Raw genomic sequence first — 26,082 nt, 5'->3', positions numbered from 1 at the left:
AATTTTGTGATTCTTACTCTGAGAAGTTTGATCTCCAACAAAGGATGTGCACACTAGGGTATGTTTTCAATTTCACCTCACAGAAAATAAACAATGACTCGTCTCTGGTTTTTAATTTCCTCTGACAATCTTGCTAATTATTAAATACATTTGTTATAAGGGAGAAGTTCTCTTTGTGGCCAATCTTTTCTATATGCCTGATTCTGTACGACCTCTCAATTTACAACATCATGAGATACATTCCCATGGTAACAGGCTAATATCATAAACAGATAATTGCAGCTTTACTGTAAGATGCTGAAATAGATCTGGGATGGAGAGAGCCTCTTTGTTAAAATAAATTGCTAGGATAATAGCAATTGGAACATGGAATATAATGACCAAACCATGCTGCACTCACGATATGGAAGTGCTTTATGATATTGCTTACAAATAGCTCCCAAGAGGCAGATGCTTTTACACCTATTTTATAGGTTAGGGAGGGAGAGAGAAGAACTAATGATTTTCTCCAATATACTAGCAGTTAAATGCCAGAGGTAAAAATAGAACCTAATAACTCTGACTTGGTCCAGGACTTTGTACTGCTGCTGATGCTTCCCCTGTACCACTGGTCACACATTTCTGGAGTTCTCTTTAAATCATGGAAAAGCTAAGTGGCTATATAGCCATTAAGAGGACTTTATGCCAATCAAAAGTCTACTTATCCCGAGTTAAGTCCTTGTGGTCTCCCAGGTTTTGGTGATAAGTGTGTGGTAGAGGTATAGGGAGGATTCTGTTCTGAATCAAAGATCTGACTGACCACAAGCAACTGACAAAACCTTTGTGCTCAGTTACCCATTTATCTGATGCTCCCTCTAACTCATAAGGTTCTTGGGGCTCATCTGTTAAATATAAATTAAGAGTGTGAGAAGCTAACTCAATGTAAAATTCCCTGGTACTGATGGGTGCAAGTGCATCTTTGTAAGAATGCATGCAGTGATGCAAGGTTTTGCTGAGAACCTTCTTTGTCCTCAGCTCAATAATCTGATAACTTCCTAAAACCCATTGGGTATTAATCATCATGAGCTGATGGGAATGTCAGGAAATACTATGTGATTCCCAAGTAAATTCCTTGTTCTTTGTTCTTAATTTCTCATAGAAATTTACCTGCTCAGAAAAACTAAACTGGTATCTCCCTAAAGCAGTGCTATATCCCTGTTTATTTTCCTGTACTCCTTTTAGAGAGCAGAAACAGCAGTAATCAAAAGGGCACTTCCTGAGGAGTAATGACTTTCTTGGCCCCTCAGCTGCTCCTTAGAGCATTAACTGATGATCTAAGGATGATGGTCACTAATACACAAGAAGTGTCCTGTTCTGTGGCTGTTCTCATAAAAGCTACATTAGCTGATGATTTTAAACTTACCTATCTTCTTCCTTGGAGAAGAAGAGAGTCCTCTCTGAATCCAAACTGTCCAGCTCTCTGAATGGCTCTGGCTCGTTCTTTGATTGTTTTTCCTCACTGTAAGGGAATAAACTCATTAGTTAAAAGATGGTGCTTAGCCATTTTTCACTACTGAATTGACATTGATACAGAGCTGCTAGCATGTACTTATCTTGGATCTGCTCTGCTGGGAGCTATTAAATAGGGCATAAACTTTATCTTTACAAATTCTGTTTATTTTTAAGGAGGAGGCTGAAGTCACCCGCAAGATTCAGAGAGGTGACAATTGGTGTGCTTCACAAAAATGGAGCACGATGCTCAGTTTCCTCAAACTAGTTAGGATTTGAGCAGAAGTAAACTCCTCAATCAGTCTTAGAAGAGAATTGCTCAATGCTCCATTCCTAGTTACTCTTAGTAGCAATTAAGAAGAGAGAAGCCAGAAGCAGTGGGGGACATGTGACAGTTTTTGCATTTCCAGGGAAAGGAAGCAAAAATATGGAAATTTGGAAAGAATTGCTTTGATCATGTATAATAATTCAAACCTTTCCATGAAAACTTTGACAAAATATCACATTAAATGAATTTGAATTTGAGAGCCAGAAGATCATCTTTAGTGACATTAGCAGAAGGCAAATCTTAAATCAGCATAGCCAAACAAGTTTTCCTCTTGCTTTTTATGTAGTTTAAGAGTCAAGAAACATGTATTTCATAATAACATGTCATTTCATATTGCTAATTCTTATGATTTGTTTATGATTCTCTGAATATTTGAGGTTTTCCTAAAGTTTCAGATCCATAATTTTTATGACAACCTGAGCAGATTGGCTGCTCTTTTTTTCTTTTCTGTTTTTTAATTTTATTTAGTTGGTTGATTTTTGTAGTGCAGGGTGTTTTGTTTTGTTTTCTTGATGTTTATAGTGCATGGACTCTTTTTCAAGAAAACCTAAGATTGTAAGGCACTGAATTTGAAAATCTTAATTGATTTTGATTGATAATTTAATGTCAGTCCCATGTTTTTAAGCTTGACTTATGATTATCAAGGCTTGTGGCTGATAGCAGTGCTTTGTGATGGCTGTTTTTCTTGGATAAGATACTGAAGTTTGAGCCAGGCATCTCCAAATCTAAAAACAAATGGTTCTACAGCTGCAGATATTCTACACATTGCTGTGTAGAATCTGGAGCTTACAGAATTCCAACAGGCTTTCCTGTGGACTGTGCAAAATAGAATGATCTCTGTGAAACCATGGCATTGATCTTTTAAGTATGTAACAGGACACACAAACCACTCAGCCCCACAGAAAAATTATTTGGTTAGGTGATATTAGGTGATGCTACTGTTTTAATCACTTCAGGGAGAAATTTTGAGTCTGAATATTTTTATGGCTTATTTTTCATCACTTATTTATCTCTTGCACCCACATAGTTATGTTTATACCTGAATGATATGAAATTGGTGTAGATTAGGAAGGGACACCAGAATGCACAGATTAACTTGAGGATCTGTGTGCTTGTAGACATGTCTCCCCACCATATTTTTGTCAGGAAGGCCTGAAAGTCAAGAAGAGAAGAGATTGCTTTAATACCACAAAAAGATACTCGCAGATGAAGCGCACCTATGTTCAGTGACTCCTAAAACAGTGAATGCTCTGGAAACCTCACAGCTTCAGAGCAAACAGGTTCTCTGTGTGTCCTTCTGCAGATGTGGAGTATGCAAAGAGTTATTTGGAGACCAGTGGAAAGAACAGCGAGCCAAATGGAATTAAACAACATCTGTAGTACTAAGGAAGCCCAAGTCAGGCACTGGGAGATAAAAGCAGCATCACTCTTAATTTAGCTTTGTGTATGCAGAGAGAAGGCAGGTTGTGAGAGCAAAGCTGAATAGTAATTTAATTTAACTTTTATCAGTGAGCTCTCTCTTGAATCTGAACAAAGAGTTACCTCACATCTTAGAGCAGCTTCATTATGCCCCAGGCAGATTTATAGTGCTTTTCTGATGCTTCTCTGCGAGCAAGAAAGGAATAAAAAGCAAAAAAGCACACGATGGATTAAGGGCTAAACCTTCTCCTCAGCACACTGGTCAGTGTGCCAGCTGGATGAGAGGTGGGGAAAGGGGAATTGTGCTGCTTTGGCAAGGACATGGTATAATGTCCTTTTTGTCTGTTGCTAAGGGGAGAGAAGAGTCCCTTCATTGAAAAATGGTTCTCAGGGGAATACTTTCATTGGGGTTGTTCAGTTCCTGTATTGCCCTCTCCTGTGCCCAACTTAAGGGCCCGAGGGTGTGTAAAACTTACCTGGACACCATCATGTGCAAAGAAAGACTTTGCATCTGCTTCTGTGGCCAGCTGAAGGCACGTGGTTTTGCTCCAGTACTGATTTTTCCTCACCAACAGAGCAAATGCTCTCTCCTCACTGTTGTGGTAGCACTCACTAAACAGTTCTGCCATATGAAGGAAACACAGACAAAAAATACATCTCTTGGGTGATCTTCTTACTCTTTGAAGGATGAGTTGTCATGCTGTCCTCACTTTCCTGAACAGACTAAAGAAGTTAAGCAGCCCAGCTTTGTCTTGTAGACAACAGATCCTTCATTTTGAGACAGAGCTACTTGACATAAAATAATATTAGACTTGGAGGAGTGTTATGGCATAATTGTTTCCAGAGAAACTGGTCCTGGAGCTTAGAAACCAGGATAAATTTAATCAGTCAAAAAAAAAAAAAAATCAAGATGTTCTCATTAGACAAGTTCTGACTTCTCATGTCTGTTCCATTCTACTGATTCACTTGATTATCTCAGTACCTTTCCCAAGCCAGCCTACACCTTGCTACACTGTGAGGCTGGGCAAGAAGGTCAAGTGCACTTAAAATTGTTGATGTGGTTGATGTGGTATTTATCATTCTTAAAGGAAGTTTGCTTTGCATAATCCAGGCCAGAAATTAAAACTGAGGATCTGATCTAATACTTATCAAAGCTGAGAAGCAGAAGTTCTGTGTATTGGATTAGGCCTCATAATTCCATGACTAAATTACTCAAACCCTGTGATTATATGAGAACTTCGTTTTTAATTTTTGTAAATAACAATGGCCCTGTAAGAAGAAGGGAAAATGTGATCTCTGTGTAAATAATGCAGCAACGCCCGCATGAGCCTTCAGCTACTTGATGAACTGCCTCAAAGGAAGAGGAGCCCCTGTGTTTGTTTCCACGTGGGGCACATTTTAAAGCCCTCTCCTCACAGCAGTGAAGGTGAGGACTGGGCTGAAGTCAGGTCAGCAGAGGAGCTTGTGTGCAGACATCTGTTCCTGCAGCGAGCAGAGGGGCGAGGGCTCAGCGTTCCAGCATTGCGGATGCCTGATCTGACTGCTGCAGGGAGGGGCATCTCTGCTGCAAAACCAGCCTGAGCCTCACTGCAGCTTGCAGTGCACTTGGCCCTCTTCTGGGTGAGGTAATCTCAAGTTATTTTTAGCTGCAATGACAAAACTTAAAACTTGTTGCTCTAGTGGCCCTTACAGAGCAAGCTTGATATTGCAGGAAGAGCAGGCTGCTGTGAGCCTGGAAGTGTTTTGGCTATTCTATCTTTCACATCACTGTAACACACCTTGTACTAAGATCAGACAATTAAAATACCAACAAGCAGCAGGAGAGTATCTATGCATCCCAGGGGGCCTGTCTTGGAACAGAGATTTTTCCAAAATGAGTGGGTTTTTAATCTTTCCTCTGTGTCTGAATGTTTGGGACTGCCTGTGCTGCAAGGCTGTTAAATTATTCATGACAGCTGACCTTTTACAACTGAAACTGTATTTTTTTTCACTTGCTTGCCTTCCAATGGCAGTTCCTTCATAAATTTTCAATGCCATTCAAAAAGTGCCATTACTTACCCACAGCGAGCTGCTCATACTTGGCCTCTTTCATTATGCAGGCTGCTTTGGTCTCCGTCTCCAGGCGGGACATCTCTTTCAGGATCTTGCAGGCTGCCAGAGCTGAAGCTACACCCTCCTGACCCTGTGGAATTGAAAGGGGCGCTGCTGCCACCCTCCACTGGAGGGCATTCCCGAATGGGGAAATGCAACACCATGATGCACGTTCGATGTGTTGCACTATGCAACACAACAAACAGCAAAAAGTTCATGCCTTTCAAGAAAAATCTTCCCTCCAAAACAGACTTGAAAGCCAAAAATGATGATCATATTGACAGTTTCGATGATATTTGAGAATTAAAACCACATGTTGTGGATGCCTCATCCCTGCAGTGTTTGAGGCCAGGCTGGATGGGGCAAACCTGTCTAGTGGGAGGTGTCCCTGCAAAGCTGTCTAGTGGGAGGTGTCCCTTCCCGTTGCTGGGATTTGGAGCTGGATGATCTTTAATGTCACTTCCAACCCAAACTATTCCATGACTCTTTACTGGTAGTTCTTGTGCTTTGTAAGGCTGGAGACTTCTGGGCCCAGGCTCTTAGAGGGACCTGATTTGGGATAGCAATCGAGCTCAGAAAGGAGAACAATATGCCTTGGAAATAGAGCAACACATTCTCCCTGTGTAGAGATAGCTCCAGCATGGCTGTGCTGGGGCAGGGATGCAGGAGAGAGGAGGAAGCCCAGCTGGCAGAGGCCCAGCCCTGGCCCGGAGCAGGTGCCAATGTGCACGCACACAGCCTGGCAGCCTCTGGCCAGATGTGCCACTCTGCAAGGCCAGGGATGGAGCTGAGAGCTCTCTCTCTCTGTATGGGGGCAGGGAGGCTCCCAGATGTAGGGGACAGGGCTGGCTTGTGAGACAGGAGCCGATTATGCCAGCCCGAAGCGCAGCCTTGGAGCGCGTCATGCTGCTCCCTACGCGTCCAGCACGTAAGCTGGAGATGCTTCCCTGCTCCCACTTCCCTCGGGTCACGCTCAGGGCCAAACAATCGCCGACTGTTGGAGGCACAAACCCTGCTCCTGGGAGCTGGGACCCATCGGGAGCAGGGCTGATTTACACCTGCTCCTGCTCTCCCTGGCCCCGCGGGCAGGAGCCACGCAGAGATGAAAGGGCCCATAAATGCCACCTCTCGTGTTTTGGAAACTAACCCATCAGTCATTGAGTGCAAGGCTGAGCAAAAAAACATCTCGTGAACTTGAAATATGGCATTACTTCACCTGAAGCAGCTCCAGCTCGTAGCTTACCATAGCCCAGAAATAGTTTGCCATCTTGTGCCGGTTTTGAAGTACTGCCCATACAAACAAATCCCTCCAAGGATTTTCACTTTTCTGGTTCATGTCCAAGGGCCCAGGTAATCCCTTTGTGTTCATTTTGTCCTGAAATATGGTTTGAAGAATTCAAAATCTGGTTGGCAGTCTCACTCCATGCAAATGACATGCAAATGACGCAATCTAAGATGCTTTCAGCCTCACTGGCTACTTCATATTTCTTTGACTTTTCAGTAGGACCAAAAGGTAATTAGCTCATTCTGTACCAAGTTAAAGGTGTGTCCCCAATATAACCCAATATGTGTGAGAACATTCTGGATCAAATGGTGGCTCCATTGAAGCCAAAGCTAAAGGTTTCATTGGCTTTATTGAATCTGGGGTTTCACCACTGGTGTGTAATATCAGACAAGACAAACCTGTGATTAACTAATCTGAGCTTGCCTTCAATTATATCTGACTCTGCTCTGCTGCCACAGAGGACAAGGCTTCAGAGAAAAGGGAACAAAAGGCATTTCATTTCATCAGAAATAAATCTCGCCAAGGCCTGTACAGGACAAGAATAGAGTACGTCAATACCCTTTTTTAGTCCTTCCTTTGAGAAACCTTTCCCTCATGCAGAGAGCAGTTTAAGTAGAACAGTGCTTATTCCTTTAGCACTTGATAATAAAATAGTCTAGAGGAAGTGTAGCCACGTAGGTCAAGTTCTGAATTTTAAGTATATTTTAAAATAACTACCTTTTTATCTATTGTGTTGGTTAGAAGCAGCCAGGGTATATTTATTTTCATTTAAACAGGGTTTTGTGAGAATATATTTTTAAAAAATTTAAATGATGGGATTCTGTTAAAATGTATTTTAATGGCACTTTTGGGGATTTTTTTTGCGGGGTGAGGTGTTTCTTCAGTTTGTAGTGAGCTATTGAATCAATTAAATTGCATTGAAAGCCTTGCAGGAGACAAAGATAGCCTAAAAGCCTCATCTGATTTTGTAACCACTAGTTCCTAACTTGAAAGAAGACACACAATTTGGCAGCAGTGATGCTAGTTTCCTAGTACTGTGATGCTTTTTCTGTTGCCAGTGATAATGGGATTCAGCCATGGGAAGAAGCTTTAAACGGAAAAAGCGAGTAGGCAGCAGGAACTGATCTCTGACCTGGGCCTTATCTACAGCACTGGGCTTTAGCTCACTTGTGTCAAATGCCAGAAAGGCTAAGTGAGGTTCTGGGGGCAAAATTTTATTTCTGGCAAGTTTGTAAGTCTGGAGTATGCTTGGTGACTTCAGAGATATTGTCTCAAGTTCTTCATCCTTGTGAATGAAGAAACATTGAGTAGATTCTAACTTAGCTTTTCATACTACTAATTAATTTAGCTAGGCTTTATCAAAGCAAAAGTAATTGAACATCTCAAATAAGATATTTTTAAAAATTGGTTTCTAGTTTTAACAGTTTTTTAGGTGTAATTAGAACTTGGCAAATACCAAAAGGCTTAATTTGTTTAGTTTGTCTGAAAATAAACTCTAATGAAAATTCTTTATACATCTTTGTTTTGAAACCTTGCACCCAAAATTATTTTCAATGCTTTTGCAAGCACTTTGGTACTTAGGTGTTTTAATGTTAAATCACCTGTCAAAATGCAAAAATGATGGTGCATCTATTGCCCCACTGTGGATTATAGACATTCCACACTGGTACCCCCATCACAAATTCTCCTTGTCATATGTTGGCCAGCATGCCTGCCAGGCCCACATCACATAATTGTGCCTATTCCTTGCTCTGTGTTCTGGCACTCCTTAAAAAGACTAAAATTATCTAAAGGCAAATATCAAATACTGGATATTACTGAATATCAATATCTGAGTTTGGTCTACTTGTACAGAGTATAAATCTGAGAATAGTTTTGTGTACAAAGGTGACCATTTTTAGACCTGGGATTGAAAATCTCCACTGCCTGCTTTTCCTTCTCCTAAAAAGAAAATTGCCTTTCCAGTACTACTTCTTGAAATTCTGTACAAGAAAAGCAGACCGCTATTTTTATGTCTAATTACTCCCTAGTAAATGTAAATCTTATTTGTATTCCCCATACTACTTTAACTAAAGCTGTTCCCTGCCCCACCCCAAAGACTAGACCTAGTTAAGACTGTACAAATTCTAAACTGGAGGGGAGCAATGATGCAGAGTTGTGACTCACAGATTTCTTCTTGCCTTCATGTCTGAGGTCTTGATAGAAACCTTTGCATGCATCATCAAGAAAATCCTTGAGAACTCTGGAGACCTCAGTGAGAGTGAAGAGAGGGCAGGTGCTCTTCTGGTCACTTTGCTGCTGACCAGTGTGCCCTGCCGAGGTCAGTTTGCTTTCTTCATGCTTCTTCAGGAGAAGTTCATAGAGCAGACATTTCTGAGAAATGGAACAGTAGAGTCTCTGCAACCGACTGTAGGTCAGGAATTCATATATGTTAGCCCCATTGTCAATAAATAACTTCACAAATTCTGGTTTGTTGTTGACTAGAGCATCCATCATCACTTCCTCCAGGTCACAGGACTAGATTGATGAAAGAGGAAAAAAAATCAAACCAAAAAAGGAAATTTTGAGGGTTAATAATGGATGGATGATGAGAGAGGTTAGATTTAACATGAAGACAGGCACATTTTGTCTTCCACCAGTCAACAGTGAGTACAATGAGAAAGAGGTGGAACTCTCTTCATTTTTCTCTGACAAAATGTCTGTGCCAGCATTAATGTTACAGCATCAACATAAATTGTGTGCTGTAGGACTCAGTGTGAGGTACCTACCACACTGGGTATTTATACAGCAACTGAAAACAGTGACATTCTTCATGCCACCTTCTAACAGTAATATTTCCCTGCTTCTTGTGCTTTGGTTTGTTTGCTTTAAAGGTCTGTATAGAAGGGGAGAAAGATTGTTGCTCTCAAACAGCTCAAGAAAGGGATGATGACCACTGAGTTGTTCCTCTGTCTTCAGCCATTATCATACAGGGGCCCAGAAAGACAAACAGCCTCAGGAAGTATAAACCCCTGCCCAATCTCTCAGTAGAGTGTGCAGGTACTGGTAAAAACTGAAGCCATCTTTTGGGATGCTCCAGTGTCCTGTACACAGTGGAACATACACTGAGTGTCCTCTAAGACAAAAAAGCCTGTTACCTTCCACTCCACGTCACCATTGAATATTTCACTTTTAGCAATGTCGACCCTATTCCAGGCCACTGCCAGTTTCAGTTCATCCAGATATTCCTGAGCCTCCTGACTCTGACTTTTACAGGCTGGAAAAAAAAATAGGAAATGCAAATAAAGTCAGTACTTTACAGTTATGTTTCAACTTTACAGTTATGGTTGAGTTTAATATAGTATTGGTACTTCGATTAGCAATGCAAACTCTTCTTCAGCTGTCACAAATCTGTGGATTGCTTAACCAGAAACCCTTCACAGCAGTGTTTTCCTAAATTAAGAAGCATTAATATTCAAAAATGTTATTTTTTTCTAGATGAACCCTATAAACAGCATTAAGCATTAATGGCTGTTGGATATCAAGAGGGACTCTGGCCTGCAGAAAGCAGGGGACAGGTCTGGCTGTTGGTTTTGCCTTGTGTCAATTAGCACATCAGGAACGGAATGTCTTTTTTCTTTTTTTGCTCCCATGCTAAGTTTAAGCTAACACAAACCATAAAGTTAACAGAAACTGAAATAAATGGCAGCACAAGTAATGTATTCTTTCAGAAGATATAGCGGAGATTTCTTATAGGAGAAATTGATTGATTGTTTCTGAAACAAAGGTAGTTTTGGTCACTTGTGAGTTTTGGTTCTGTTTTCATTGAGGTTTCTTTTGTGGTTTAATTGGAATAATATACTGCTCCAGTATATTTCAGTTCTTTTACAGCCTATGTTATTAAGAGAAGCAATTAGTGAAATAAAGGAGTGGCTGAAATAGAATCATACAATAGCATGAAATTTAAAAGCAAACACTAGTTTAAAGGAAGCTCACAAGAGTTACAGTAACTGCCACAGTTAATTTGTCAATAAACAAGCAAAAGAACAGAGCATCAGAAATGATATCTGATCCAACAGTCAACTGAATTTGCACTGGAAAAATAGGAAATATATTTATGGCATAGAAGTCAAGTAAGACAAACATTACAATGTTGGCTTATTGTATCTCACCTTTTACTAAGGCTTTCAAAATGACTGTGTCTAGTTCTTCTGAACCATCTTGCTCAAAGTTGTGCAGAGTTAGAAGATGCTGGTGTGAAATAATATTCTGAATCTGTTTGGAGTCAAAACAAAAGTCATTTTACACAGTATCCTTTGGATGCACAATAGTGCCCAAATGCCCAGGAGAGATCACCCAGATGGTATTTCCCAAAAATTTACATTCTAGTTGTAAAGCTGAGGTTTGGGAAGCAGGCCAATATTACTTGTTTCCCATGTATAAATAACTCCTAAGGCAAGGGGGGGATTTTTACTGCCTTTTCTGAGTGACCTACCAGGACAGGAGGAATAGAATTTGGATATTCTGAGAACCAGTGCTTTAATTAAAAGATCCTTCCTTAACTTACATTCTTATTTTACTCAAAGTCACGTTATAGCCAGCATAACATTAGTTTCATTTTACCTCATCCTGCTTTGACATTTAAGTTTTGCTCTCTGAGTTGTTTATTCAAAAGCATAGTCTCTAACTCTTCTCTGAGTAGAAGTCCTCAAATATTGATATATATACAGTACTCTCATCTTTCCTTCTGCTTCTCTGTTTATTGAGTTTTCTTTCTTGCAGTGCAGCTGCACTGAGACTTTGTGAGCCTCTGGCAATATTGCTTCCAGGTGCTTTTCATCCCCTTTTGTTAGTGATTGGTAAAGTTCTTCCTAATGGAATTAATATGAGGAACTTTTAAAGCTGAGGATTGTGGCAGGGCATGCAAAGAATAAGTGGTGAGCCAGGTCAGGAGGACTTGGTTTATCTCAGAGGCACCCACTACTCTTCACACAAGGACAATCTCAGAGTGGGCATTTGTTCCTAAAAGGCTTGTGCAACTGTACCCCAAGACAAAGAGTAAAGAAGATCTCTGAATCTGTTTTGTCTCTCCGTTTTAAGAACAATGATACTTAAAGAACAAGTAACTGACAATAGATAGGATCATTTCTAAGCACGCTTCATTCTACTTAATTTATTCATGCTTATCCACAGCCCGGTTTCCATTTAACAGCTGTAGGTCGTGAATTAGGTCTCTTCTGTCACAGCTGCACAAGCTGCACAGCTGTGGATATAAATAATGCTTGGTGTCCCACAGGAGGACTGTCGGGTTCCTGGGTGCTGGCTGTTACTTGAGGAAGTAATTGAGGAAGGACAGAGCCCTCAGTGTTCAGTGAATTCCTGGGGCAACAAAGCAGTTTGCATGATCAAATGACCACTTGATTTTTAATGCTAGAGAGGCATTCTATGGCACCAGTGTCAAAGCACTGGAGTTCCCAAAATTTCTGAGCAGCTTCTTGCCAAACCTGTACTGAAGGGGCTACCAAAGCTACAAGTGTTAGGGGATGGCCTTGTAAACATGATGGCTTATCAAACTGTGAACTCACTGTCAATGTCCACTGGAGAATGTCCTTCCACAAGAAGCTCTCTGCAGGGAATTTCTCCTTAAATTGCTTTTCAACAGCTTCTGGCATGATAAGCTGTGGGTCATTCATGAATGCTGCTAGGATGTCAGCTGTACCTCCAGACCCTGCTAAGATAAGCCAGGGAGCAGAATTTTCCAACCCGCTGCAAATTCTCTGTAGTTCAAAATAAGATGTTTTTAAAATTCATAAGTGGAAAGAAAATGTTTTTCAAGAGAAGAACTTCTAGCAAATGAGGAATAAATGTGTACCTAAATCAGATTCACTATGGAATCAGTCCAGACTCCTCTAAGCTATTAGGATTTTTTGAATTCTGTAGCAGGTCATCCATGTATAGCCTCTGACTATGCTTCTTTTCATGACACATCTGCTGAGTAGCTAAGCAACCCAATTTGGACAAACAATGCATATAATTTCATTGACCCTGACATTTTTTTCCCCCTGAAGTCTCTGTTTCAGCATAGTCAAGTGCAAGGGAGTAACCCTGTACAGAAATTACCAGCAGGCTTTTTTTTCTGTCTGCTGAACCTGGCAATATGTTCTGAAAATCAGGAATTTGCCTCTGGGATTACAACATTGAGCTACAGGAAAAAAACACTGAATCATAGCAACTACAAGAGTTAAAGGCTACTAATTCTATTACTTGTGCAATTAGAATGAGTCAGGCAGGTTGTTGAGAGAGGAGAGCAGAGGCTATGGCATCATGATTGCAAAAACGTCTCTTTGCTGCCAGTCTGTTTCTTCCTCTGGAGTTGTACAAGACTGCATTGATTCAATTGTGATGCAAGGGTTTTTTTCTTTAGTTTAGATATTGAGGGTTTTTTTTTAAACTGTTTGTAGTCTCTGGTGTGTATTATCCATTTTAAGAAATCCATTTAAGAAGTTGGTATTCTAAAAAAGTGTGGCCAGTCATCCATTCCCAGCACATATCTGTTTAGAGGATCTCCAGCCATTCACTTTTTGTCTTCCAGTCACACTGTTCTGTAAAACTTTGAAAAGAGGATTTAGATGTCATAACATGGAATTTTTCTAAACCAAAGATAAAGGAAACACTGCAATATTTAGCTTCTCATGAAAGAAATGAAGCAAGCTCATGAGGTGATGTAATCTTTGTTTAAGCAGAGAGATTTCTAATATGATATGAGTGCATGTTTTAATCCAGCTGACAAAAGTTATGACAAGATACAAGAAATTGAAACTAGAAAACATCCCCAGAAAGGAGTCATTATTCTGGAAAGTGGTTACCAGCTTGCATGTCACAGTCTCAGCACCTGGAAACCTTAAATTATAGTTAAATTACATCTCTCTAAAGGTTTTCTAGACCCAGAGTACCATAAAAAAGATAAGTAAAGTAGAATAAAAGTCAAAGACTATTTCCTTGTTAACAAGTTCTTTAAGATGTAGAACCACTCAGGAAAACAAATCAAAACTGATCCTTTGCTGAAGAAGATTTGGGATTATTATCAGACAACACTCCAGTCTTCAATCCTACAATGTAGTTTTGCTCAGTGGAACCAGGACACCCTTTTTAAATGGCACATCCAGCAAACCTGGTCTTGTGCTTCCTCTGAACTCTGGGCTGAACAGCACTAAAAGATTCCTCTTTTTTTTCTTTTTTTTTTTTTTTCCCCTCAAGTTATAACAGAGTATTTCTGTTTCCCTAGATCTGGACCTGGTTTCTGTGGGTTTGTTTTGGGTTTGGATTCTTTCATCCCACTGGACAAGCTAGCAATGGAAGTTTTAATGATCAGTTGGTGCCTATTCAAAAGTAAATATTTCTCCCAAACAAATACTCTCAAATTTAATACTAACAGAATTCAGTTCTTAATGGCGTATAGATGTGAGTTTTGACTTCATGTAAAGTGCCAATAGATGTGTTTGTCATACAGCCAAATTTTCCATTAATTACTTGGCACCAGTTAATTTATTTTTCCAAAGCTGAAAACAGCTTCTTACCTCAAGTGTGTCTGGTCCTCCATTTACCAGCAAGCACAGCACGGGGATCTCTATGCTACCTGTTCCTGCAAAACAGAAGGTTTAATTTTTAAAAAGTAGCAGCTTTTTAAACAGCCTATTGCTGTTTTGTTGACCCCTTGAAAATATTTCTCCTCCTATGTGCTGTTTTGGTCTCTACATGAACCTGCAGAAGGATGTGGCAAGAGAAGAGAATAACACTGACCTAACAGAGGGGTCCTGGCCTAGGATTCAGGACAAAGGCACCTTTGCCTTGGAAATTTTGTGTGATCCCTGGCAAGCAGTCCAGGTTGTTCTGACCTCAGCTGCAAAATATGGATATTGGCACCTCTGTGTGTCATGCCAGTGCTGGCTTTTAAAGTTATTTATTTACTGCAGGGGTGTCAGGCTGGGGAGCAAGGGAGCTGCGCTAGGGTGCAGCCCAGGGCTGGTGGGTTTCCAGAGAACCATCTTCCAGCAAGACACAGTGAGGTGAAAAGCTCTCAGCTCGTCCTGGGTGTTATGCACGTGCCCAGTGTGTGCTGGAAGGGGGACTGGAATCCAGGACAAAAGCCTTCTGAAAGGAGGATTTAAGAATATGAAGAGGCTGACTGTGTAGACTGGGCAGGATGAGTCAGATAAAAGTTGATAGAAACCATCTATTTTTTACTCGGCTTAAACAGCTTAAAGTTTCATTCAGTACAGCCCGGTGTGGTGATTAATAACAATAACACAGTCTGATACTTTTAAAAGAAATGCTAATGAAATATTTAACATGTCATGGTACTGGGGAAAGAAAGGAGGTCAGGGTCCCTGTCCTAAGCCATCCTCCTACAGGGGCCCACAGAGTTTTGGATGGCTTTTACTGCAAATGCTGAATTCTGCAATGCAAAGGTGACTATAGATTGGCCTGAAGGAGCTCAATCAAAACAGTAATATCAAGAGATTAATGCCTCTTTCAGATGGAAGATAAAAGGCATTTGGTTCAAACAATTTTTTTATGCTTCCCTTTGTAGATCTCCCAAAATTCAGTACAGATCTCTACTTGCTATTTTTTGTATTTCTTTTGAGATGACTACAGAGATAAGGTTGGACTGAGCTGTAGCCAGGATATGTTTGGCAAGAAATTTAATTTGTTTTACTGAATGGCATGGCATTGTCACTCCTCTCTAACGTGATGCTCTTTGAAGAGTGACCTCTGGGACTACAGGCTCCTCAAGTATGTTTCAGGCTACAAATATTCTTCATTTGCCATAGATTTAGTTAAAATTTAGCCAGAGGAGAGTCATGTGGATTCTGACTTTACGCTGTGAATCTGGAAAGTCCTCAATTGTAAAAAATATTCAGTGAATATAAATATAGATAAAATAATTATTCTTAAAGACTTCTAGTTGGTGTTTTTTTAAACAGGGAAATTCCACATGACCTTATTAAAATGTTGTACTATAGTAAAGCCACATAGCTTTGCTCAGTCTGTTTATAAATGAGCTTAAAGGAATGACATTGGCTTTGTCAATAGAAGATAACACTGAATTCAGTATGTTCCAGCAAAGTATTTGTCATATGAATCAGCATTGTTTGTCAGAATTCTGTTTCCCTGAGATTTGTTCAATCAGATTTGGCTGGTGAGCAGAAAGAGGCTGCTTTGTAACTCTCAGCACTGCAACCTCAGGCTACCCTTACAGCCTGCCTGTGGTTGTTCCCATCTGAGTCACCAGGTAAGGATTCTTCAGGTGTGTTTGTGCTCTCAGGTGCCTCTGTGCTACCACCCCATGGGCTGTGAAAGTGGATATTCCATTGATGCACACAGCTGTGAACAAGTGAGCTGTCTCTCCTGTTTCAGCTGTGCTAGCACTGCATGTATGGCACAAACAAAGCAAAGGTAAAAGTCTCTCAACCACTGAGTTTTTTCCACAAATACTAGACCTGCCCAAAACTCAGTTCTTATTACATAAAAGATCACAGATTCAAATGGGCATTAGATGCTACAGTGTTTACCCAGGATAAGATGTTATCCCTAAACAAATATGGCTTAAAATATTTCAGAGGGCTTTGGAACAAGTCTTTTCTTCCAGTGTGGGAGCAATTCAAGACCCTGTGTGTGAGAGGCAATGAAAGTATTCAACAGTGACTATCAATCTCTTAGAACCACCGGTAAAGGCACTTGAAGCTGGATTTATTTTCCATATGTTGTCTTTTAAGGCAATCTGAGCTGTGCTTTGAAGGCCAGCTTTGAGCTACATTTAAGGAGATGCAATAAAAGCCCAGATTTTTGCTTCAAAGAGCACCTTTCTCAACGTCAGACATCACTGTCGTTGTGCCTCTCACACGATGACAAGAGTCTTGACTTGGTCTTGCCTCTGTAGGCCCATCTGAGGCTGGAGCCACCTTTGGGGTGTAACTAGGGCTAGGACCGTGCTGTCACCTGAGAGCTGGAGCCACCTTTGGGGTGTAACTAGGGCTAGGACCGTGCTGTCAGCCTGGCTCAGGCTGGATGTGCCCAGAGGCGCTCACCCCCGTATCCCGTGCGCTGCTCCGAGATGTGCCTCTCCAAGGCCAGGCGCAGCTTGGCGGTTCCGTCCGGCTCCTCTGCCGTGCCGTGCTCCACCAAAATGAAGTGGGAGTGGTTGTGGTCCAGGGAATACAGTGGGCCTTGGGTGCTGTCATCTGACTGGTAGTGTACAAGGCTTTCACTCTAGAGGGAGGAGGGGAGATGTCAGTGCTCTCTGCAAAGCCCAGCCCCTGTTTCAATGTCCTTCCTCTCCATTTCTGTGCTGTCTGCACCCTGACACAGCTCACCACTTGGGAGACACTTTGATAGACCCTTAAAAAAGGGTGAAGATAGAAAATCTGTTCCTTCTGGAAGCAGCCAGATTTGGCAGGACTGATAGCTGGAGTCCCTGAAGTTTCCCTCTTGGCCTCTGCAAAATACAGTGATATCAATCATCATCTCTGGAATGCGGGTTTTGGAATGGTTTCTTGTATGAATGGAAAGGGGCCATGGGACCTGATAATTGTGTATGGAGATGTGAAGCCTCAGCTGGGGTGAAGAGGGGCAGACTATTAATTTCATAAGTGTTTTGTCCATGTTTAGGCCAGTGAATGAGTTAGCCTGCTCCATGTCCCTGTCAATTTATACACAGCTTTGCTCAATTGACAGGGTTGTATGAAATCTGATGGTTATTCTCAGTTTGGAAATTGTGTTCTAAAAGAGAGAGCGGCAGACAGACTTTAGAAATGGGAATCCTCTTTTATTTTGGGTGAGTGGTGTTATACCTTTAAATTATTTATGCTTTTTTTTTGGCACAAACTCATCTTCTAGGTAAAACAGAACCCCTGCTACAGTCTTTTGCTCTAAATATTGCACTACACATGGGCTTCTATGCATACACTTTTTCAAACTCCCCTTTCTTTCTTAATAAATCTTTATAAATCTTTCTTTCTCTTTGTTGCCCATCCACTTTGGTACAGCATTCCAGGCTGTGAATGTCTGATTATTCATTTTCATTTTCCTAATCATTGTCCTCTTGCAAGCAGGTAGATTAACACAACTGTTTAAAATCTTGGCAGTTGTCACTGTGTATTGCATTTTCCCCCCACACTAAAAAGCAGTAAACTTGCATGTTTCTTTCACTTTCTTCTCTCTGTCTCTCCTTCCTTGGGGAAACCTCCTTCACATAAATAATTTCCTTCAGATTTTGCTTTGACAGAGGGTGTGCCTCTATTCTGCTGCCATGTAACATTAATCCTCCTCACCAAAGATCTGGCCTTTGATTAGGACCCCGAGACACAACAACCAATTGAAAAAAGCCTTTGGGAATTTTCCTCTCTATTCCCTGAAAACGTGGATGTCATCTTTCAATGATGTTTAAAGCATACCATTAACACAGAAGAGATAGGAGGGTGTTGTATATAAGTAATGATATTATAAAAGTTTTATAAAATTAGGCTTTGTTCTGTTGAATTACCAACTTAGCCTATAAGTTACCATAAGAAAGAATCAAAGGAATAAAAAGTCAGTTAAAAAAACAAACTATTCTAGTAACAGAGTTGTTCACACCTACAAAAACAAGAAATCTGCCCCATGAGAATCTGTAAAAAAATATGTAAACTATCCAAAAATAGAGAAATTTGATAAACACACAAAATGCCATTTACTAACCAGTAAATTAAGTAGCAAAAACTACTAACCAATTAGAGCTGAATACAAGAGCTATGAAAACTATATAAAAATTAGTTATATAAATAAAAAATTAGGTTTTCCTACATAAAGAAATTAAATCCCATCTGCTTTACTACAACATGAGCAATCCGCTGATTTCAGGGCTTGTTTTTCTCCTTGCTAGTGGGGGTTGTTAGCCCTATTTTCTACAACAAGCTGCTTGTGTTAGTGCCAAATATAGAGAGAGTTGGGTTTAGATCAACATCCCTGTCTGTAGTTCCTTTGTCTTTAAGTTACTGACTAAAAACCAAAATATCTTTGGGTGTAAGCTGTGCCAGAAGTCATAGAGTCAAGAATGCTCTTTGCAAAATATCCCTTAACAAAAAATTTGGGATTTAGTTGAAGGGGAGAAAATAAAAAGAGCATGCACTTGTTTTGTAGCTGCTGATAGGAAAAGATCCAGATGCATTTTCATCACTTGGCCTAGAAGGGAGGTGAAATAGTTTGCATTTGCAAACTTTCCTGAACAAAATTCACAAACACGATGAACCAAATTCTTTCCTTTGAGGCCTTTTTGGCCTGGTTGCCACACAATAGGTTAAAGTCTTCCAGCTAAAGAGTCCCACCTGGTAGAGCACACAGGTAGTTGTCATTGGCAAAAAAAAAACAAAAAAAAAAAAAAAACAAAAAAAAAAAAAAAAAAACAAAAAAAAAAAAAAAAAAAAGGTAAAAAAGACCAATGACAATAAGTTGCTGGTATGGTCTGGCTAGGTCTCTCAGCCTCTAGCTGGTACTTTCAGGCCTGAGTGAGAGAACAACTAAGTATGAATTCAAAGGGCTGTCTTTGTCATTTGTTTCTTGGCTTCTGCAGGGTATAAATAGTACCGAGAAACTGTCATTCACTGTCATTAAACACCTATTTTGTTGTTATAATATTCCACTTAGGACAGACTGTATATCCAGTGACAGAAGGGAATGCTATTTCTTTTTTTTCTCTCCACTTTTGTGTCCATTCAGCAGCAATGCTTTCAGCAACAGTTTTGTTGGGTGAGGTTATTTATTTGTTGGTGTGTTGTTTCTGTTTTCTTCCCAAGAACTTTGATCCCCCTGACCCAGTTTGAGGATTCCCTATAACTAGGTGAAATCCTGCATGGCTGGTATTTTTAGCCTGTTGTATTGAGCAAGTTTTTGTGTATTAAATAACAATTCATTGGCTACTTAAAGAAAAATTTGTCCTGGAATATTTATGTCTGGTGTCTCATAATATAAAATATGCTTTTTGCAGTGTTTATGTAATAGCTAGGAGTAAGTGCTTCTGCAGTAAGTGGACAAGGGAGAAATCCATGCAAAGTCCCTTATTCTGGGATATTTTCTTGACGTTCAAACCTGTGCTGCTCGCTTTTCTGATGCCTAATGATGCCTAATGCTGCCACCCGCTGGGCGCGAAGGGCACAGAATCATCCAACAATCCTTGAGCTCTGTTTCTGCGTTCTCCCAAAACACAGCTCAAACCTCACTTCTGTTTGTTTGTTTGTTTCTTTAAAGTTACATCAAAGTTGTTCTGTCAATGAGTTACAAATTCTGTAAGGGTGTGGCTTCCATCCGAACAACGGACTAAGAGAGCAGTACCTTTGTGTTTTCCAGGATTTCTCTGTGCTGGATTTCCCTGAGTGAAGCTATTCCTATGGCAATCACACTCAGGGTGGACGAGGTGCTGGCCAGGGCAAGGTCTCGCACTGCTTGCACCAAGTGCCTTGTCACTCCCACACGCAGAGCACTGGTGAAAATCCAGGCACCTGAAATGGTGTTTAAAAAGCTGTCAGGGAATTTCTTTGTATTGCAAAGTGTTTGTGTGTCAAGTAGCGTTACTTACAGCACTGGACTTAAGGGTTTTTAAAAAATAGATAAAGTGAAGGCAGGTCTTGATGGAATATAGCTTTTAGAATTAAAATACATGCAAAGTAAATAAGACTTTAATAAGGGAAACAAGAAGAAATTGTGAGCTCAAGCAAACGTTCTTCGTATATCATGTGATGCAACGTGGCCATCTTTACTCTGATGTTAATATGCTCATCAAGAATGCTGTGTCCACTCTGGAGTTACTCACTGGCTACATGTGAGCAGAAACATCCCTGTACCAGGTTTACAAGGGAGAGGAAAGGGGCAGAGTCAGGGAAGTTGTTGACTTGAATTGAGGCCTAAAAAGTCCCATGCAGTCACCTTTTAGCAGAAGAGCTCAGGTGTAACCTGCCTAAACTGGAGTTCTTCTGTTCTTGTGGGCGTGTGGAGCATGAATTCTTCAGGATAATAGAATTTAGAGCAGTGTTGTTACAGTGACAAGGAATTTGGAGAACCCTAGGTAAAAAGCAAGCTGACCATTTTCAAATAAGTAACATAAAATAATTGGGAATCTTGATGCTGCCCAGTCTGAAGTACAGAAAGATGGAGGTAGAGAATATCTGTGTGGCACAAAAGTAGCAAAAAGAGCTCTGGTACTGGGCTGTCTCATTACAAAGAGCAAAACTGGTACAATCTTGTCTGGAGCACTGAAGTTAACCAAGAGCTTGCTGTGAAATGCTCACAGATATTTTCACTGTATTTTGCATGTGAGAATGCAGAAATTCTTTTTTTTTTACTTAAGTTCACTCTTGTTGAAGTCAAATTGTTCTGCTCTCCTCAGAATTATTTTGTTATGGCACAAAAGAGGGGCAGTTGTATTTGGTCCCATTTTGATGCTATATTTCTAGTGTCAGCTCTGAGGGAATAATATCAGGTAATTTCACATTTCAGAAATGGTTACCTAGAGTGATTTGCTTTGAAAGAACTTATTTTTGCTACTATAATACAATATTTTTCATTTTCAAAGGTATTTACATGTAGGTTGCATTCAGCAAAGTCTTGAATTTTCAAAAATAATTGTGTGAGCAGGCCCATTGTAATTTCCAGATCACTGGGGTCTAGGTGTGAGAATATCCATCAGGAATACAAATTTCTTCTTTGAAGCCTAAAGCACTCACCTGTGCTTTCAGCTGCCTTTATAAATCCTTTCTTTAAGGTGTCCCGTAGCCAAGGCTTCATCTGAAAATCTTCTTCTCCCCCTACTAAAGAGATAACCAAATTGGGGGCCGGTAGATTCCATTTGTTGAGCATAACTTCAAATATAATTCCAGGGTGAATGGTACTCTGGACCTTCATAAACTTCAACAAACACAAGAAAAACCCAATGAATAACAACAGCATGGAAAAATACAGTAAAGGGTCTGTTCATGGTAAATGCAGAGGGAAATTATCATCAACTTGGATATTTAAGAAAAAAATAGTTGAGCAAGATTTGACGGAGAACTGAATAGTTGAATTAACTTAGCAGACTTTTGTATAATTGCTACCTCACTAATTGGGTCAGTTCCACGGGTTAGTCCTGTGTTGCAGACTGACAAATCACAGTCTCCCTTACAGCTTTCTCTTGAATTGCCTTCAGTTTCATGGCAGCTTAGGAAAGCCAACAAATTCTGTAGGTGTTTTTTGTTTCTGCAGAAGCTGAAGTATTTACCTGATTTTATATCTGTTTTTTGAGGACACGTTACATGAATCTACTGCTCCTTCCAATTCTGTATATATTTCGCTTTTCTGCTTAAGACTCAATGCTGAAACTATGGTGAAACCTTGGGGTAGACTTTAGGAATTCCTAGGAATTCCTTCTGCTCTAGTACTAACTTGTGCATGGGACTAGTGAGGAGGTGGGTTAGTCCACATACATCCCTCTCTGCATATCAGCAGAACAGAGAGAGAGCTTTAAGGAAAACCTTTAAACAGCTCAAAAGTATGTTTAAAATGTCAAAATCCATAGTGATTAATTTTTGGTGGGTTCAACCAGGGAAAGATAGAAAATGAAGGAAGCAGGGCACATAACTGATTTTTCTTTTAAAGGGAAAAGTGATCACATGTACTTGTGTCATGTAATTGCAAATCAGGTGATTGATTTCTGAATATTAAAAGGCCATGGTTTAGATCACATTCATGTTCAGGAAGGCATGGTCCTCACTTGGGGCATAATGTGGTGTCTCATTCTGTGGCACATCGACCCTCACTGTTGCAGACTCTGCATTTACTGCTAAGAGCAGCAGTACTGTAAAAGGGTTAAAACTCCTCAGTGCCCATACCTTTCCATGGTTCTTCCCCAAAGCTGTGAAGTCTATTTCTCCTATACAGTAAGGGAATTCTCTTTTGAAGGCTTCCTCTTTGTCACCGCTGTAGAGCTTGGTTTCCATTTCCACCATTGAATTCATAAGGTGATGGAGCACCAGAGGACCAAGATGTTCACTGAGATGACAGAAAGTTGACAAATGAAAAGTCATGTAAACTGGGGAGGCCACAAAATCCATTAAAACATATCTAGATCAGGTTTTAGCCAAATGTTTCACTTTTTTCACTATCATGCCTGTAATGGTTAGCTAAAATTTGGAGGTCTTAGTACCAAATGTCAGATGCTGCATACAGAAGGCAGATTCCACACCAGCACTGTGTAACCAAAGGTCTAAAAAGGCACAAAGAAATAGGGCTTCCTGAACTCTCATTCAGCAGACAGAAAGCTGAGATGCAAAGTGCAAGATCCTGCAATCGCAGAGGCCAAAGGTGGCCCTGATTCTACAAAAGAGGAAGAGGAGTCTCAGCCAGCAGCTCTTTCAAGCAAGAGCGGAGCAGTGTCAGTGGGTGCGTGCGTCATGGTTTCTTGCTGTCACTGTGCCTCAGGCTGCTCTGACCCATCTCACCTGAGTGCTCAATGCCCCAGTGGTGACGTGTTTGTCTGGAGATGCTTTGGGAGAGGTTTGCTCTCTGCCTCCTGCAGGAATAGGCTGTTTATTGTGAGCCCAAGCGTTTAAGGCCAGGCTGTCCTGGAGCAAAGGTCATACAGCCAGAGCTGCTCTTCTGCATTGCATGAGACACTGGAAAGGTCTGCCTGCTTTTCCTGTGTTCCAGTTTGACTGAACTGACAGAATTATTATCTGAAAAATACAGATTTTAATTTGTATGCCTTATTTTGATTCTTTTCAAAACAAAAGCAGTGAAATAGCTCTCTCCCCTCTGCCTTCAGCTGCGTGTTGAGCTACATAGTCTTTAAAAAAAATTCTTGTGGCACTAAGCCAGCAATGGTAATCAAGACTGCATTAATTTTTATTTATTTCCTAGTCTGAGAGCTTTGCTGTGGGATTGAGAGCATGTCAAACCAGCATGTCTCTTGTGGGTCTATGAGGATGCTCCAGCAGAGGGAGCAAGCCCTCTAGCCATTCCCTTGGGCTGGGAAATCTCTTGGGAACCTGCATCCGGGCTGCTTCATCAGTTCCCTTGGGCTGGGAAGCTCTTGGGATCCTGCATCCTGGCTGCTTCACCTGTTCCCTTGGGCTGGGAAGCCTTGGGAGCCTGAATCCCGGCTGCTTCACCACAGCTGCCTCTGTATTATCTTCTGTCTGCTGTGAAAACGTTGTTTTTTCCTATGAGTTGCTTTTCCCCTATGAAGAGAGGCTAAGGTCCCTCTCACGATTTGCTTCCCCTACAGCTATGTCACACTTTTGTATCCAGCCCCAAACTCCTGTCAGAGATCACTGCTTGAAAGATTCTTGTTCTCATTCTCCCTGCCTGCGTGCTGCTCCCTTCTGGAGAGAACAGTGGTTACTGTGAACACTCAGATGCCAGACCAGTCAGGTTAAGTCTTACCTAAGAGAATTTCTCTTGGCTCTTCAATAGGGGTAGTCACAGCAGAGCCCACCTTCTTGTCTGTGTCCAGTTTTCCACAGGAGAACTGGCTTTATCTCCTAAGACCATTGAAATGAATATTATGGGGAAAAAAGTTAATATTAGAGTAATAATAACATATTATTTATTATTTATTGTTTATTATTATTTATGTAGAAATCAATTTCTGGAACTTGATGACAGAACAGAGGATTTGATTAGAAACAAAACTACTCAGTACTGAATTTCCAGGGTACTTCAGTCACTGTTCATCACTGTCCTAGACAGTACACATTTATTTATAGCAACACACAAGCAATGAACTTGAAATAGACAGCTATTTACAAAATAATCCAATGGTTAATTTGTCCTCAAGTGATTCATTTTAAGTCCAGTTATCCATGACTTCTCTTTTGGAATGAAGACACTGGGCTGCTGAGGTTTTTAGGGTACATTCTTGTGTTTGGGTAATTAATTATTTTTTTCCCGAGAAATAGCACATTATTATTGTATTTTCAGTTTAGGGATTCTGGTTCTCAGTGGTAGTGAAAAGGAGTGTAGGAGGCAAAAATAGGTAAAGTGCAGAAACAGAAGCTTTGTTCACAAGCTTTTATAAGTCTGGAAAGTGAGGAAAGCACCTGTTAACTGGCAGCTACATGAGGAAGAACTTCTTTACTGTGCAGGTGGCTGAGCACTGGACAGATTGTCCGGAGAGGGTGTGGGGTCTCCGTCAGTGGAGACACTCAAGGACCATCTGGACACAGTCCTGTACCATGTGCTCTGGGATGATCCTGCCTGAGCAGGGAGGTTGGACCAGATGTCCCACTGTGGTCCCTTCCAGCCTGACTGCTCTGTGATTCTGTTTTATTATGAACAGTGCAAAATCCTGGTGCATAAGATGTGTCCATGTGGTTCTCAAACACAGTGACCATGTCTGGTGTTTCGTTTCCTCCCCCTATGAGCTGTCTCAGCTTCTGCAGTGTAACACCTCCCTGTCAGGGGCAGGATCATCAAGGATCTGCCTGGGGGCAGCCCCTCACCTTGCCCCCGCTTTGCTCTGCAGTGCAGCTTCGGTCCCCACCCATCAGTCAGCTCATGGATTGTGTTGTGTCCCTGGTGGGTGCTCAGGGCAGGATATCACCAGGCCTGTCATTTCCTCCTGGATTGTCAACACTGCTGTTCTTAAAAAGCATGTGGGTATCTCACCCAAAGTCCTCCAACAAGCAAAGTAAGCATGGATCAGCAAACTGCGTGATGTAATTATGGCTAATCAGAATATCTGTCTCCTGGGTTTAATTCAGTCTTGTTTGGCTTGGTTTCAGCTTTCACATGGGACTCTGGTGGTTTCAGGGGCTATTGCTCAGAGACTTGAGGCTGTACTAGACTGCAAGTGTGTCAGGTCACAGTAATTGGGTCGGATCTCTGTGCTGGAAGTCACAGCATACCACTGTGTCCAGTGTATGCCACTGATGTCACTGCAACGTCACACGGGGGGTTAATTGTGAGGGGCTGGATAAACTTGTGCCTTGGGACAGAATAGACAGAAGGAGGAGGAGAGTCCAAGCACTTTTTGGATGAAAACCAATGGGGGGATGATATTTCATAATTTTCTCACTTTTACGTATACAATTTTTGATCAAACTTTTTTGAGATTTCCAACATTTCTTTTATCCTGTTATTTAAAGGTTTTTCCTCTGCATTATCTAAGAGAATGCCATTGTATTAAATTTAATTATTGTTTAAAGGTAAGTAACCTGAAAAACTTCAGAGGTAAGGGAAAAAAAAAAGCCCTCACAAAATCTTGTCTGTAGCAACATGTGCATTCATATTTTAGATTTTGTGTATAGATCAAGAAATCTTTAGTTCTGGTTCAGATTTAAGTACATGTATTTCTGTTTAGGCTGCTGCTACATATCTAAGTTTGTAGGTCAAATTCTGTCCTAGATGTTCCATCAACTACAAATACAAACATCTATGGGAAGAATGTACCTCTAATGATTACCAGATTTGAAATATAATCTAGGAA

The 26,082-nt window shown here is 40.8% G+C and overlaps 1 protein-coding gene across 1 annotated transcript in view; it reads right to left on the bottom strand.

The window, feature by feature from the left end:
• Positions 1-22,603, bottom strand: part of TRPM5 (transient receptor potential cation channel subfamily M member 5) — a 35,882-nt gene extending 13,279 nt beyond the window's left edge. The window contains exons 1-14 of the mRNA XM_059474164.1: positions 22,487-22,603; positions 21,344-21,524; positions 19,956-20,122; positions 16,679-16,859; positions 14,168-14,232; positions 12,176-12,367; positions 10,763-10,865; positions 9,749-9,867; positions 8,778-9,128; positions 6,570-6,701; positions 5,294-5,417; positions 3,712-3,857; positions 2,856-2,968; positions 1,403-1,498 (exon numbers count right to left, since the gene is read on the bottom strand). Of these exons, the coding sequence (XP_059330147.1) occupies positions 1,403-1,498; positions 2,856-2,968; positions 3,712-3,857; positions 5,294-5,417; positions 6,570-6,701; positions 8,778-9,128; positions 9,749-9,867; positions 10,763-10,865; positions 12,176-12,367; positions 14,168-14,232; positions 16,679-16,859; positions 19,956-20,122; positions 21,344-21,524; positions 22,487-22,603 (2,087 nt within the window). The remainder of the gene's footprint in view (positions 1-1,402; positions 1,499-2,855; positions 2,969-3,711; positions 3,858-5,293; positions 5,418-6,569; positions 6,702-8,777; positions 9,129-9,748; positions 9,868-10,762; positions 10,866-12,175; positions 12,368-14,167; positions 14,233-16,678; positions 16,860-19,955; positions 20,123-21,343; positions 21,525-22,486) is intronic.
• Between the last annotated feature and the right edge of the window lie 3,479 nt (positions 22,604-26,082).

This window comes from Ammospiza nelsoni, chromosome 6, assembly GCF_027579445.1.
Source record: "Ammospiza nelsoni isolate bAmmNel1 chromosome 6, bAmmNel1.pri, whole genome shotgun sequence".
Classification (NCBI taxonomy): domain Eukaryota; kingdom Metazoa; phylum Chordata; class Aves; order Passeriformes; family Passerellidae; genus Ammospiza; species Ammospiza nelsoni.
The sequence above is the reverse complement of the archived record's forward strand: the minus strand, read 5'-3'. Positions and strand labels throughout refer to the sequence as shown.